Source organism: Protomyctophum bolini (genome assembly GCF_963924005.1).
Source record: "Protomyctophum bolini genome assembly, chromosome: 16".
Taxonomy (NCBI): Eukaryota; Metazoa; Chordata; class Actinopteri; order Myctophiformes; family Myctophidae; genus Protomyctophum; species Protomyctophum bolini.
Window position 1 is genome coordinate 21,574,461 of NC_137877.1, and position 14,638 is coordinate 21,589,098.

The 14,638-nt window shown below is 41.7% G+C and overlaps 1 protein-coding gene across 1 annotated transcript in view; it reads left to right on the top strand.

Moving 5' to 3' along the window:
- Nucleotides 1–11,053: 11,053 nt before the first annotated feature.
- ahr1b (aryl hydrocarbon receptor 1b) overlaps nt 11,054–14,638 on the top strand; it is a 51,247-nt gene continuing 47,662 nt past the window's right edge. Inside the window, exon 1 of the mRNA XM_080785866.1 lies at nt 11,054–11,762. Within this exon, the coding sequence (XP_080641992.1) occupies nt 11,722–11,762 (41 nt within the window). The 5' untranslated portion in view covers nt 11,054–11,721. The remainder of the gene's footprint in view (nt 11,763–14,638) is intronic.

Below are 14,638 nucleotides of genomic sequence, written 5' to 3' on the forward strand. Positions count from 1 at the left end.
ACACCTTCTCCAAAGAAATATGTAGCCCAGTGGCAAATATGCTTGCAGTTCTATATAAACTCCACTCCACACTAACTTATTAATTTCTGGGAGTCGAGGGTTGCACAGTTTTTGGGAATGTCTTTGAAGAGATTATCTTGGTACTAGTAAAAATGCAACCCTTTCATGGTATATTTTCAGTATAGTCTTATTGTTGCATGTGTTTAAGTCTATGATTAAGAATACATGTTGGTGGTTCAAGTGGTTTCAGATTGTAAACTGTGAATGCTGTGAAACAGTAGTTCTTTCAACTTGGTTGAGCCATTCCTACATGTAACTGTTTGTGGTGACTAACTGGTGAGTATTCGATTTTACTCACATTTCATGTAATTTTCTTTTGCTTTAATGAGAATTCCGGATCAGCCGTTCTCTTAACTTAATCTGTTAAAAATCTATCCAATAAAGTGTGTTACAAGTGAAAAATTACATAACATCCAGAGCGCAGTGCAGCTCCGACCATGTATCTGGGTCTTAGGCTAAACTGCTTACTGTATTTCAATCGGTCAAAATTTATTTTCCGGGAATTCCTTCAATTCAATCCTAGTCTGGGCACCATTCCATTTTGGGTTTATGAACCAGTCGGGAGCGGATGATATCGCTACGTCATGTTGCAGTATAGAGGGTATGCGCATGCATAAAGTGAATGGCAGATCGAGTGGCACAGTGAGTGACAAAGTGAATTTAATGTTGTTTGAAGTCATTTAATGCAATCAAATATTACTTTTCTGTTTGGATGTATGAGCTGTCAAGGCCAGAAAGAAGTTTTTTGCCACTCTGTAGGCATTTCCGCATAACTTCCTGGTATGATGATGATGTCACTCGCATACCCTCTATTATTTTGTAGTCCACAATCTTCCGGAACTTCCTCTTCCCTCAAACTGATTTTTCTCAATAAAAGCTACAGGCTACGAGAGCTTTTATTGTTTTTCTTCCGGTTTGAGGCAATAGGAAGTTCCGTTTGATTGTTCCTGCCTGATGACTACAAAACAATACTATAACATGACATAACGATAATATCATCCGTTCCAGACTAGTCTCGCGTTACCAGACTGTTGCCTCCGCGATTTCCAAACGCTTCATCATACAGTCTGGGCCAATGGAAGACGTCTCATGAGTATGCGATAAAGTGGAAGTGGAGCCTCCTCTCCAGTTCCGTTTCGTCTTTACAGTAGTGCAAATGTATAGACACCAATAAGACGCCCTGACCTAGGTCGCGTGCATGTATCCGGCAGACTGCTGGGCGAGTACTGGTGCTTTGGCATGGAGGGTCAGATCAACATATGGAATGAATTCTGTACTGGCCTATATAGAGCGTGTCTTGGAATGTCAGAACAGCTCAGCTCTATATATGGAGATCTAAGGGTGGCAGCGGTGCATTGTCTTGAGTGTACAGGATTTGATGAGGTCTGGCAATATATGGAGCGTGTCTTGAGTGTACAGGGTTTGATGAGGTCAGATCAACATATGGAATGCCGGAACAGGTCAGCTGCATATATGGAAATCTAAGGGTGGCAGTGTCTTGAGTGTACAGGGTTTGATGAGGGCCCAGGTAGGACCGGGCCTTAAGTTTCGGGCCTTTTAGAGAGAGTTAGTTTTCGCCGGCTGCCGGGCGCGGCTGCACTAATAACTTTGGGGTGGGCCCGTCTAGAGTTTGAATAAAGACATCGAAGAGGAAGGACGGGTATGGTAGGATAATATGGAATGTCGGAACAGGTCAGCTCCATACTGTATGTGGAGATGGAGGCGTTATGTTACGAGGCGTGACCATATATGGTGGTGTGGTGTTACGAGGTGTGACCATATATGGAGGTGTGATGTCACAAGGCGTGACCATGAAACACGGAAATTCAGGTTTTCATGGTAAATGTGACCTACAGTCGCAATAAAAAGGAAGACTCTTCCTTCGGCTCTGGGGCGTTTGTCTCTTGAGGGGAGGCAACATGGAGGAAGGATTTCATTTGCGTTTATAGTTTCAGAGTTAAAGTTAGTTTGATCTTTCCATCATAAAATGTATGCTATATATTTTTTTAAATAGTGAAAATTGCAGATCTACTGTATGCTATAAGGTAGCCTACCAGCTCGTATAGCTGTAGTAGATCAACAATTGTTTTTGCATGTCCATTTGAAATGGGTCTTAAGGGCACATTTTTCCATTCTGAGAAAGGCCTGTTAAGTAAAAAAAGTACAATATTTGTCATTGAAATGTAGTGAGTGAAAGTCATAACATATCCAAAAAAAATATGTATGTATGTAAAATATATATTCTCAAGTAAAGTATGCCCTTAGAGTGCCTAGTACAAATATTCTGTCCACACTTAAGTTCAGTCTAACATTCTGAAACGCCTATTTTTGACCACAAGGGGGCACACAGCTTTGAACAGCTCAGCTCATGTCCCCTTCCCCCCACCATAGACTAGAGACAGAGCCTGGGCCTATGAGACACAGAGACGGCAGCATGGCTGTGTATATGAATTATGAGTTAAATTCAAAGTGGATTCCTGCAAGTTCTGCAAACACAGCCTTACGTTTGATCCTCCAATGAAGGTGGTGAGTCGACATCCTGCACCACTAAAAGGGAGGGGAGGGGGTGAAGTGAATGTGTAAAGTAACAGCCCCGACATCAATTCAGATTAAACACGTATAAGTGCATGTGTCATGTTTATATAAAGCGAGCATCATCATTATTGTGACAAATTAATAGGAGGGTTTATCTCAGACTTAAAAGAATCCGACGGTGGATGCCAACTCGTGGTGGTAAGAGTAGACAGTCGGAGCCGTTTATTTCTTACCTTTTTTTTCTTTTCTTTTCTTTAGTTCTTTGTGGTGGAAAAAAGTAGGCCTACACATTTTTTACTCAAGTAAAAGTATCAATATTGCAATGTAGAAATACTCAAAAGATATCAAAATGTATTTAAAGTGCCAAAAGCAGAAAGTAGAAAGTACCCATGTAGGCCTACCTGACTAGATACTTCCTTCATGTTAATGAAGTCCACACCCACAACACCAGAGGGAGTGCAATGAACCATGTATAGGCACAAACAAGGAACTAAATTAGTTCTTGCTCCTATCCCACCAAAATGTGGAACGCCCTACCAACAGTCATTAAGACATGCAAACCCTTGACTCCTTCAAAACCGCTCTCAAAGGGCACCTACGGACGGCTGCAATTCGAAACTGGCCCCCCCACCGCCCACCCCTTTTCCCCCTCACTGTATGTTTCTTTTCCCATTTTACCTCCTTTATGATGAATTCCTGTTCTGTTCTTCATTAGATAATTGACACAGAGATGAAAAATAGGTTACAAAATCGTGGGATATATATATATATTTTTTTACGAAAATAGCAGATCTATAAGGCTAATGGGTCGTGACGCATTATGAGCTTGTAATTGTCTCTATTTTCAATGGGGTGGAAGTGGGTAAACTAGCCCATGTTTTGTCATCGAAATCCGCTGTTAAGTAACTGTTAACTAAAGTTTTTAAATAATTGTAGTGAAGGAAAATACTTAGTGGAGTAGAAGTAAATGTACCTCAAATTGGAAATACTCCAGTAAAGTAAAAACACCTCAAATGTTTTTTATTTAAGTACATGCAGTACTAAAAGTACTTGAGTAAATGTATTCAGTTACTTTACAGGTTCGTTCTGAAGTTTATAATCTCTTTGAAACCGCGTGCCTGCAGCCTCCCAACAATAAATCTCATGTTTGGATCCCACATCAGTCAAAACGTCTTCTGAAAGCTACACATCCCTCAATCATGTGGAATAATATAGTGATAGTTATTGTTTAATGACAGGATAAAGCTGTGCGTTTTGCAGTTGCGGCACCTGGAGTTTTTGGGTTGATGAGGCGCTTGCCTCATCAAGGCAAGTGCAGGTTGGCAAACATGCCAGTGTCGACTGACTGACTGATTGATGGATGTTTATAATTCAGTGGTTCTCAAACTTTTTTAATTTCAAGAACCCCGGGCGCCCAAAGAAATATGTATATGGCTGCAGACCCGTATCTGATAAGATGTACTGTGTCTCCCATAATAATAAAATCTAAGATTTTAAGTTTAAATTGGTTAAACTGATTGTGATTCTTTATTAGCTATAATATTCCTGCAAAGGGTCCCCTTGGAACCCCCTCAAGGACCCCACTTTCGGAACCATCTATATCCATCTATATTTTCTTTTAAATCAACTTATAGCAAATTGTAGAAATAATATGCCTGGAATGTTCAAGCATGTTCAAATCATATAGGCCTACTTGTATACGTTACTGTCTGTCCCTCCATACAAAATATAAAATAAAAAAATTACATCAAACCTTAATTTTCTTTCCTTTGTAGTTTAACATTGAAGTGGCCATGCCGTTTAGGTCAGTGGTTCTCAAAGTGGGATCCGGGGACCCCCAAGGGTCCCTGAGGGAGGTACCAGGTGGTTTACAGATAAATTAATACAAATGAATACAGTTAATACAGCATCACAATCATTTGAACCCCATGTTCCATATAAATTTGGGGGTCCATGGCACGAAAACATTTGAGAACCACTGGTTCAGGTGCCTACTCTTGTGCCGTTTACCTTGAGAACCACTGGTTCAGGTGCCTACTCTTGTGCCGTTTACCTTGAGAACCACTGGTTCAGGTGCCTACTCTTGTTTCGTTTACCTTGAGAACCACTGTTTCAGGTGCCTACTCTTGTTTCGTTTACCTTGAGAACCACTGGTTCAGGTGCCTACTCTTGTTTCGTTTACCTTGAGAACCACTGGTTCAGGTGCCTACTCTTGTTTCGTTTACCTTGAGAACCACTGGTTCAGGTGCCTACTCTTGTTTCGTTTACCTTGAGAACCACTGGTTCAGGTGCCTACTCTTGTTTCGTTCACTGGTTCAGGTGTGTATGTGTGTGTGTGTGTGTGTGTGTGTGTGTGTGTGTGTGTGTGTGTGTGGCATGCCACTTCCACGTGTCGGTAAGAACTATAGTACTTATAGGCTTGTCTTGTTCTCGGGAGCTAATTTATGACTGCAACATGTCAACCTTTCTAACCTGATTTCCCATAACAGCAAGAAGTTTATGTTTGCCAGGACATTATAAAAACTGCTCAGAGCCTTGATTAAGAGGCACATACATATAATTATATTCTTGTAAGTTGAGATATTTGGAATGCTGTTTCTGCAGAAGGGACATTTGCTAAAGATATTAGTACTGTATTTTTCTTTAAACCCGGTTATGAAATTACATCCTTTAGTCTTTTTTTGTCCTTCCCTGAAACTGAATTGGGACCCAAGCCACAGTTTAAATGATCACTTGCAAAACCACAACTCACAGAAATGTTTCATTGCCCCCCCCCCCCTTTCTTCTTTTTCTTGAATTGATTCCAAAGTAAGCCAAAAAGCCACTGGAAAAGACACAAGCTGCTCTACGGTTGGCAAACAAAGAGCTTGCGTGTAAGTGTGATATTATGTACAGCTGATTGTGAGATTGGATTTCCCTGTTTAGTTTTTTTGCTTATCCTTTCTTACTTAACACACTCGGTGGTGGACAAAGTCTACTCAGCCCCCGCTACTTGAGTCAAAGTGTAAAGACACTCCATGGTGGAATTTGGGTCTATGATGGGTCATGCCGTCACAGTGAGCATGACACATATATGCCATATTTGGGTAGCCTGACACTCAACCTGAATTTTCACTTCGTTTTCACTTCAACCTATTTGAGCTCCTACAGTATGCACAAGTGTGTATGTATGTGAGCACGGAATGTGCTCAGCTGAATGACGGAATGTGAGGTATGATAAGAGCACTGCTCACTTCACACAAGTGTGATTTTCTTTTCTTAAATGTGTGGCTATAGTGATTCAGGGCTGGAGCCAGCTAATATTTGTGTGCATCTGCAGTGGGAACTCTATATATGGTTATTTCTGAGACCTAACAATCGGGGCAGGGACCCCAAGGGCTGCGATGTTCCACCGACTGCATACGGTAATTTCAATATAGGATTTTACAGCATTGCATCTGTAATGGAATTTGTTATGTTTCAACTTAAAAATATATATAGAAGTAATAGTTTAAATCTAGTGTGCACACTATTATACATGTGCAGTGTTCACTTCTGCGGTTTCCTTTATCTCGGAAATGCCTATTGAAAGGCAACATTCCATACAAGGTTTGTTACAGTAGTGTTGCGTGCTAATGGCTTTGATTGAGTGGGTGAGACCGACCGTGTAGGGGAAAGAGTTGTTAAGAGTGACAATCGTATAGACAAGGTGCTGTTGGAGCTTTATGTTGAGCGCATGATATGACCTAACTCTAAACTCTCACTGGTAAATCATTCAACCATATCCTTTTTGTGAGGCAGGTCGTCGAGGCCCTCCAGTGAATGCTTCGTGGACCCCTTGGGTGTCCCTGGCAGACCCCACATGTGAACAACCATGAGAAGTTGATGTTTAAGCTGTTTGAGCTAAGCTATGTGTGCTAATAACACAACCTGGATTTGAAGAGTGCACGTGTTACATATACTGTGTGTGTGTGTGTGTGTGGCCGTTTGTAACCTCCATCATTTAGCTGGGGACCACCTGGAAGGCTGGAACCCCCTCAAGTAACACTGGTGGTCCCTGGACACTAGCTGAGTACCACTGATATAGTTGGATAGCAGCTTTAGAAGCTCACAACGTGCCACATTTGCGGAGTGATTTGATCTTGTAGCTCTGCTGCACACTTTTCACTGTGTGGTAGCAGGCTAGTATAGCCCGTCATTTCAAGTCAACTTTTCATTTGAGTGCCACCAGCACCACACTGCCCAACCCGTCCCGTTGAGGATATCCCTTTTAGAAAGACACTGCACTAGGTGAGACATCAAGTGTGAGTGGGAGTGCACTGGTTGCCTCCCCACACACCAGTATGGCAGTCACAACAGTGTGAGTGGTAGCAGTGATGGAAGAAGTACTTGCGTGTTTTACTTAAATAAAATCAATACCCTATTAATAATAACCCTATTGTCTGTTAAGTACAATTATGCTATTCCAAATTCAAGTGAGAAAACGTATAGTCATCAAAATATACTTGAAGTACCAAAAGTAAGTACTCAGGTCCCATTTCACAAGTTTTCAAATGTATGCTCTCGCTGACTTACCCTGTCTTTTTCAAATAGCAGATATACAAGCACACATCGCAACGCAAAGTGACACACTGTGAGCTTGTAGATCTGCTATCTTCAAATTGCCAAAGCATAATAGGCCTTAAGTGGTTTGTTAGCCTATAACCAGTAAGACACCCTGAGGGCGAGAAGCGTGCATGCATCCGCCTGGGTGACGGCAGACTGCTGGGCGAACGCTAGTCCTTTGGCATGGGGGTCAGATGAAAGATCTACTGGCCGTATATGGAGCGGGTGATGTCACGAGGCGTGACTGACAACCATCTGTCGACTACATAATATGCCCATATATGGAGATCCCTGATGATGTCAAGTGATGTCATGAGGCATTGCGGTGTGACGGACCAACGAGAAATGCACTTTTTTATAGTAAATGCGACTTGCGGTCACAATAGTCAATACATAAAGTTTCCAAATAATGATAGTGAAGTAAAAGTGGTTGTCTTTGATATGTAATGGAGTGGAAGTATAAGAATATAGAAAATTGGAAGTACTCCAGTAAAGTTATATTAAAAAAGAAAATCTAAATTGTACTTGAGTAAATGTACTTAGTTTTTTCCATCACTGAGTGGTAGTGCACTGGTTTCTCCTCCCATCCATTCATCCCAGGCCCAGTAGGACAGTCTGTCACTCACAACCTTGAAAGCAAAGAGCACAGCTTTGCTTCCTTGGAGCAGAGAGCATGAAAAACACATTCACAGCTGCGATGGCTTCCATCCCCACCGGGACCCGCTGTGTCTACACAAACACAGAACCTCTCTTATACCCCACACACCCTGGCGCACGGACACACAGTGACACACACACACACACACACACACACACACACACACACACTGACACACACACACACACACACACACACACACACACACTGACACACACACACACACACACACACACACACACACACACACACACACACACACACACACACACATTCATTTTCCCCATAGACGTTTCAAAAAGTATTTATTTAAAGGCCTTTAAAGGCTTGGACAAAGCCAACAGCCAAGTTGGAAAATCATGACAATAAACAAAGTTTTTTGGCCGAACAAATAATTAGAAAGAAGAAAAACAAAAAAAGAAATGTTGTACCCTGCCCTTTTATTCGTCTTTCTAATTATCCGTTCGGCCACTGAAGGGAAACTGCTAAAGCTGGCCCCGCTGTGGGAAACTAAAGCTGTGTGTGCTTGTAAACACAAAGTTAAAGTCAGTGAAAGTATCACAGCCACAACGCACATGAAAACGGTGACGGTCTATGACTTGGCCACTTGGACTGTGCACAAAGTTGTGTGAGCAACGTGTACAACTTCTCAATTGTATAGATGGATATACCGTAGTCCAAGTCTCCAAGGCCATTTATCCTTAGATGCTCTCCAGTGTCGCTCGCTGTAAGTAGCCAATCTACAAGCTGACAGACGCATCACATTGTATTCATGGGAGTTCTGACACTCATTTGTACTTTATCTGTCCACATCGACAGGCTGACTGATCACCGATCACGCTTTTCAAAGTCTAGGACGACTCGGTACTTATTTTTTATTTATTTATTTATTTATTTGACAGGGACAAAGCTCATTAATCAACATGTCAGTTTTCACATCAATGTAAATGGTCCAGAGTTAGCCGAAGCTAAATTTCATCTGTAGTCCCTGGGCAGGCTCTTAAAAAATGAATGAATGATAAAAAAGAAGAACAAAGTGTAGGGCGCCTGCACACAACACCATGCGTTGATGCCATGTGTGCATATGTGCAAGCACCCAACACTACGTCCATACAAAACACAATACAATACAGATAAAAGAAGGACAAAGTGTAGTGTGCCTGCACACAACACCATGCGTTGATGCCATGTGTGCATATGTGCAAGCATCCAACACTACGTCCATACAAAAACACAATACAATACAGATAAAAGAAAGACAAAGTGTAGTGTGCCCACACACAACACCATGCGTTGATGCCATGTGTGCATATGTGCAAGCACCCAACACTACGTCCATACAAAAACACAATACAGTACAGGAACAGATCGACATGGTACATGGTACAGGGGACAGAACAACGGCAAGTGAAGTGAGAAATGACACCGGTGATGAATACTAAATAGTGCTGATAGTTAGTTACTCATGATTACAAATTTGAGTTGTTTTTAGCCACCTTTTCAGGTTGGATTTGAAGGTCAGATAGTTGGAGGTCTCTCTTAATTCTGTAGGGAGACTGTTCCAGTGATGGGAGGCTCTAACAGAGAAGACTGTTTTACCAAACACACTACGTCTGATTGGCACTTTACAGTCCCCTCTGGTAGTTGCCCTTGTTGTTCTGTCACCACTGTCCGTTCGATCTATGAACTGTTTCAGTGGTGGAGGTGCAAGTCCATTTAAGATCTTAAAAATGAGGCAGGCATCTGCAAAGTGTTTAAAGCCGTCACAATTAAATAAATTGTACTTTTTAACTATATGGCAGTGGTGGTAACGGTTGGGCTTTTGATCCAGTGTTTTTAATGTCTGTTTGTAAAGTGATTCTATGGGTTTTAAAGTTGTCTGATTTGTCTGTGACCAGGTTGTGAAACAGTACGATGTACAGTACAGTACGATGGTGACATTGGTTGTGTTTTGTCCTCTGCCAGCACTATACAGTCAAGCTTTTCCCTGTCTGTTTGTCTGTCAGTCTGTCTGTCTGCCTGTCTCTCTCTTTCTCTATCAACAGGCCTATACTATTCGTATGAAAACAGTGGGTGAATGAGTCAGACGAGAGGCCTGGTATTGAACAGTAGGCATCAATGTCTTGTACTGTGCTCTCTTTTGAATGTGCTGTCATTGTGCAGCAAGACAACTACAGGAACTGCTTGAAACGATCGGATGTGATCTAAAAAAAATACATATAAATCTAGGGTCCTTTAGATGCCAGCCACCCCCCCGTGACGATGTGCTAAATGAATTGAGCAGGACAGGTTCCATAATTTAAAAGTCTAACCTCTGACCCACATAGAGAGCAAGGCCACTTAGGCTCAACATAAACCGCTCCATCGCTCCCCCCCCTCATCTGGACGCTGATTGGTCAGAAGGAGGGCGGCGGGGGCGCGCGGGCGTGGGCGCGCTCTGCCCGTGTTTCCAGGACATTTTCTCACATGCCCCCGCACACCCTCCCAGCACCCCCCCACCCACCCACACACACACACACCCACACACAGCCTGCTCCGTTGCATGGAGACTGACATGGGGTTTGCCCCAGCGCGTTGTGATTGGCTAGTCGTGTTTGTCGGTCAAGCACACCCCATCGCTCTCTTGGACGAGTGATAGGCTGACGGCGTAGTATACACTGTTTCCCAAACAGTGGGTCGGGGACCCATATGTGGGTCGCGGACCAATTTTTATGGGTCGTGCAAGTAGATCAATACCCCTTCATTTTTTTTGTTTTCTACATTTTGTTTTTAATTATTATATTCAAAACATTTTCTAAAGATTCTTCAGTGTTACAAAATACATAAGGCCTACTCTGTATCTGCATGTAGGTAAATATAAATTGTAAATTGTAAAACACACACACACACACACACACACACACATCTTTTTGCACACATGCACACCTTTTTAGGAAAATAATATTTTTATGATAGCAGATCTACAAGCTCACATGCGCTATAAACCGCAGCTAAACCAATCCCAGCACACGCCTGTCCCTCCGGACCATGGGATTCAGACTCGTGCCCTCTTTTGCCTTTTGCGCGCGCCCGTTCCCAAATCTGTGTCGGTCGCCGGACCCTGGCTGGCGCGTGCCCGCTAATGGAATGCGCGCTCTCGCCGACTACCCCGGACGACCTGATGATGATGATGACGATGATGATGATGATGATGATGCATTAATTGGAAATAATATCCCGTTTTAAATATGGCGAAAACCCATAAGTCAGTGCATATATAGCTTCGTCTGTTATCAGCGTCGGAATTCGTTAAAAAAAAGCCATGCAGGAGAAATTCAACGTGCGATGAGTGCGTGTTTTTCCGTGCAAAAAGCTGCAGCTTCTCCGACGCACAGAGACAGTGCACCCGCACTGCATGCGAAGATCTGCTGGATGGAGTTAATAACAACCGCGGCTTCTAATTTTACCATCAACTATAAAGTTGGTTTTTTTGTTGTGATTAAAGACAGAAATCGGCAAATCGTCTCATTTCTCCCCTCCTAGATGCGGATGCCTGGCTCAGGCTGGCATGCACCGCACTGATTTGAAGTCTCGGGACTTTATTGCAGCGGTGACCCTGCACCTTCACTTGGGAAGAAGACATTCAATAGGCTATGTTTTAAGCACAAGCTTATTATAGCTAAAACAAAGCAAGTTGTAACCGTTTAATGTTTTAATATAGGCTATTTCATTTATTTATTCTGCTCTTGCTTATAGTTGTGTTCTTCCTCTAGAGAGGATTAAGTGTAAGAACATTTTCGTGTGGGCTTTTTTTTTATGCAACGGAGAACGAGACCGCTGAGCCTACAAGAAGACCGTTTGGCTGAAGGATTCATTGGAGGCTTATATAAGAGAGAATTGCAGTCATGTATGCAGGACGGAAAAGGAGAAAACCAGTCCAGCGGGCGTAAGTGTAAATTTTATAGATACAGCGAATGTATGTTTATCATTTTGCTCTGATCACTTGTCTTCTGTCCCGTGACAAATGGCCTCCACCAGAATGGTCACATTTGATGCAGGCCCAGCCTGTTATCTCTATTTATTCATGCATTGAAGTCCAATTGTGGGTAAAGGCTATTAGGCCTATCAGTTAATTCTGCATGGGACTTAAGGGCCTGCAGCATGTAAAGTGACGCAGATACGTTGCACCGTCATCCTGTATAGCCATTCCCCCACTCTGAATTTGTTCAAAACTTTTTTAATCTCCATAAATATATAACGTAAGTTTATTACACATTTAGAACGCATTTTTAGGCCTATACTTTGCTCTAACTGCGTAGTCAAAGCTTTAGTTTAGAGAGCCTATATAGGCCTATACACTTCTGCAGCATCAGGCTTGCATTTCAATTTGAATACACAATCACAACTAATAAGGCTATATACATTATTTATTGTCCACTACAGGATAGGCTATATCCTATGCGTTTTTATAGATTCAATCATTTATCCAACTTAAATTGATGGAACATTTTTTGTGGAACTTTTCGTTGGCTTGACCTTATAAATCGCTGCATCGGTGCTGCGCCATTTTCTGTCAACACGCCCTTTAGCTTTGCTGCTTTGCTCCATGCAAGCGGCCGGCACTTTCCTCATCTCATCACCTCACCTCATCTGACTGCTGTTTTTTTTTTTTTTTTTTTTTTGCTGCAGCCATTCAGGGTCCTCATCCTCAGGACCCACACATATAGGCTATTAATATAGCCTATAGGCCTATATCTATATACCTATTTGACCGTGAACAATGCATTTGAAAAAGGGACCCCTATGGCACAATTCTTTTCCACAATATTTCTAGATTATTAAAACATTCGAAAATGGCTGTAGCCTGAGGCCGATTCTACATATTAATGCATTCTAAATTAGTAGTTATCACACAGATTTTTATAGATCTGCTATTTGTTTTATATAAATAAACAAATGCATAAATATATATTTTTAATGGGTTAGTAAAAGAAATTCTATAGGCCTTTATTAAATAATGTTCCACAATTTTGTAGATAAAAACGAATCAAAATAGGAGATCTAAAAGCTTGTTGTGTCATCACATGTGATGCTTGTTGCATGTGAGTTTGCATATATCTGCTATTTTCAAATATGCGAAGTAGGCTCTGTTTCCTCAACTCCTCTGGTTTGCAGGGAACATGTGCATTGTGCATATAGGCTATATAGCAGCTTTGCATTCATTTACCATTGCATTACATTTGTGCCCAATGTTCCATATAACATAAATGTGTTCATGTGTTATAATTTAGGAAGAGTATAGCCTATAACCCCCACCAATAAACCAAGGAAATTATGAATAATTGAGATATCCACAGGCCTAAAAATTGCTTTATGGTCATTCATTTAATGCCTAAAAACGAATACAATAGAATGCAGAATGGGTCATATTTGTCAATTCATGCTGAGAACGTTATTTGGTAATCCATGCATGACTTAATACGTAATTAACTAATTAATTGATTAATTAATTTAAGTCGTTTTTTTGCATCAGGCCTGTATTTTGCAGCACATTCTGAAGTTTATAATTGGCGTGTTTATGTATATGGTCAGGGTTTTCTTTATTTTCTTCATTGGTTTATTTAATTTCTATATGTTTACGCACACACACACACACACACACAGACACAGACACACACACACACACACACACACACACACAGAGATACTTTCTTTTTCAATCTCAAATTGAGACAATGAATACCTTTTTGTTGTTCATGTTCATTTAATTGAATAGTCTACTCCCCCCCCCCCCCCCCCCCAGGGCCCCCACCCTCTCTCCTCTCTCTCTCACTCTCATTGAATTATTCTGTAGGGATTTACAATCTTTCGTTCATCATGTCGGTATCCGATTTTGAAATGCATTTTCTGTATATAGATAGATATTGTAAAAGGCATTTCCTGTTATTTGGTGCCAATATGAAGAATAATGTGCTTTTGCTCTGCATGGTCCATAACCCTAATGCTTGATTCTGCCGTGCAAGAAATAATTAAGCATTAAGGCTATGGACCAGAGCTAATAATGTGCCAACCACTGGAAACCACCAGCTGGAAATTTGGAATGAACCTAAAAATGAGACGGTATGTGTGTGCAGTGTGGAGTTGTTTAAATGAGCCGGTATGTGTGTGCAGTGTGGAGTTGTTTAAATGAGCCGGTATGTGTGTGGAGTTATTTAAATGAGACGGTATGTGTGTGCAGTGTGGAGTTGTTTAAATGAGACGGTATGTGTGTGCAGTGTGGAGTTGTTTAAATGAGACGGTATGTGTGTGCCGTGTGGAGTTGTTTAAATGAGACGGTATGTGTGTGCAGTGTGGAGTTGTTTAAATGAGACGGTATGTGTGTGCAGTGTGGAGTTGTTTAAATGAGACAGTATGTGTGTGCAGTGTGGAGTTGTTTAAATGAGACGGTATGTGTGTGCAGTGTGGAGTTGTTTAAATGAGACGGTATGTGTGTGCAGTGTGGAGTTGTTTAAATGAGACGGTATGCGTGTGCAGTGTGGACTCGGAGTTGTTTAAATGAGACGGTATGTGTGTGCAGTGTGGACTCGGAGTTGTTTAAATGAGACGGTATGTGTGTGCAGTGTGGAGTTGTTTAAATGAGACGGTATGTGTGTGCAGTGTGGAGTTGTTTAAATGAGACGGTATGTGTGTGCAGTGTGGAGTTGTTTAAATGAGACGGTATGTGTGTGCAGTGTGGAGTTGTTTAAATGAGACGGTATGTGTGTGCAGTGTGGAGTTGTTTAAATGAGACGGTATGTGTGTGCAGTGTGGAGTTGTTTAAAT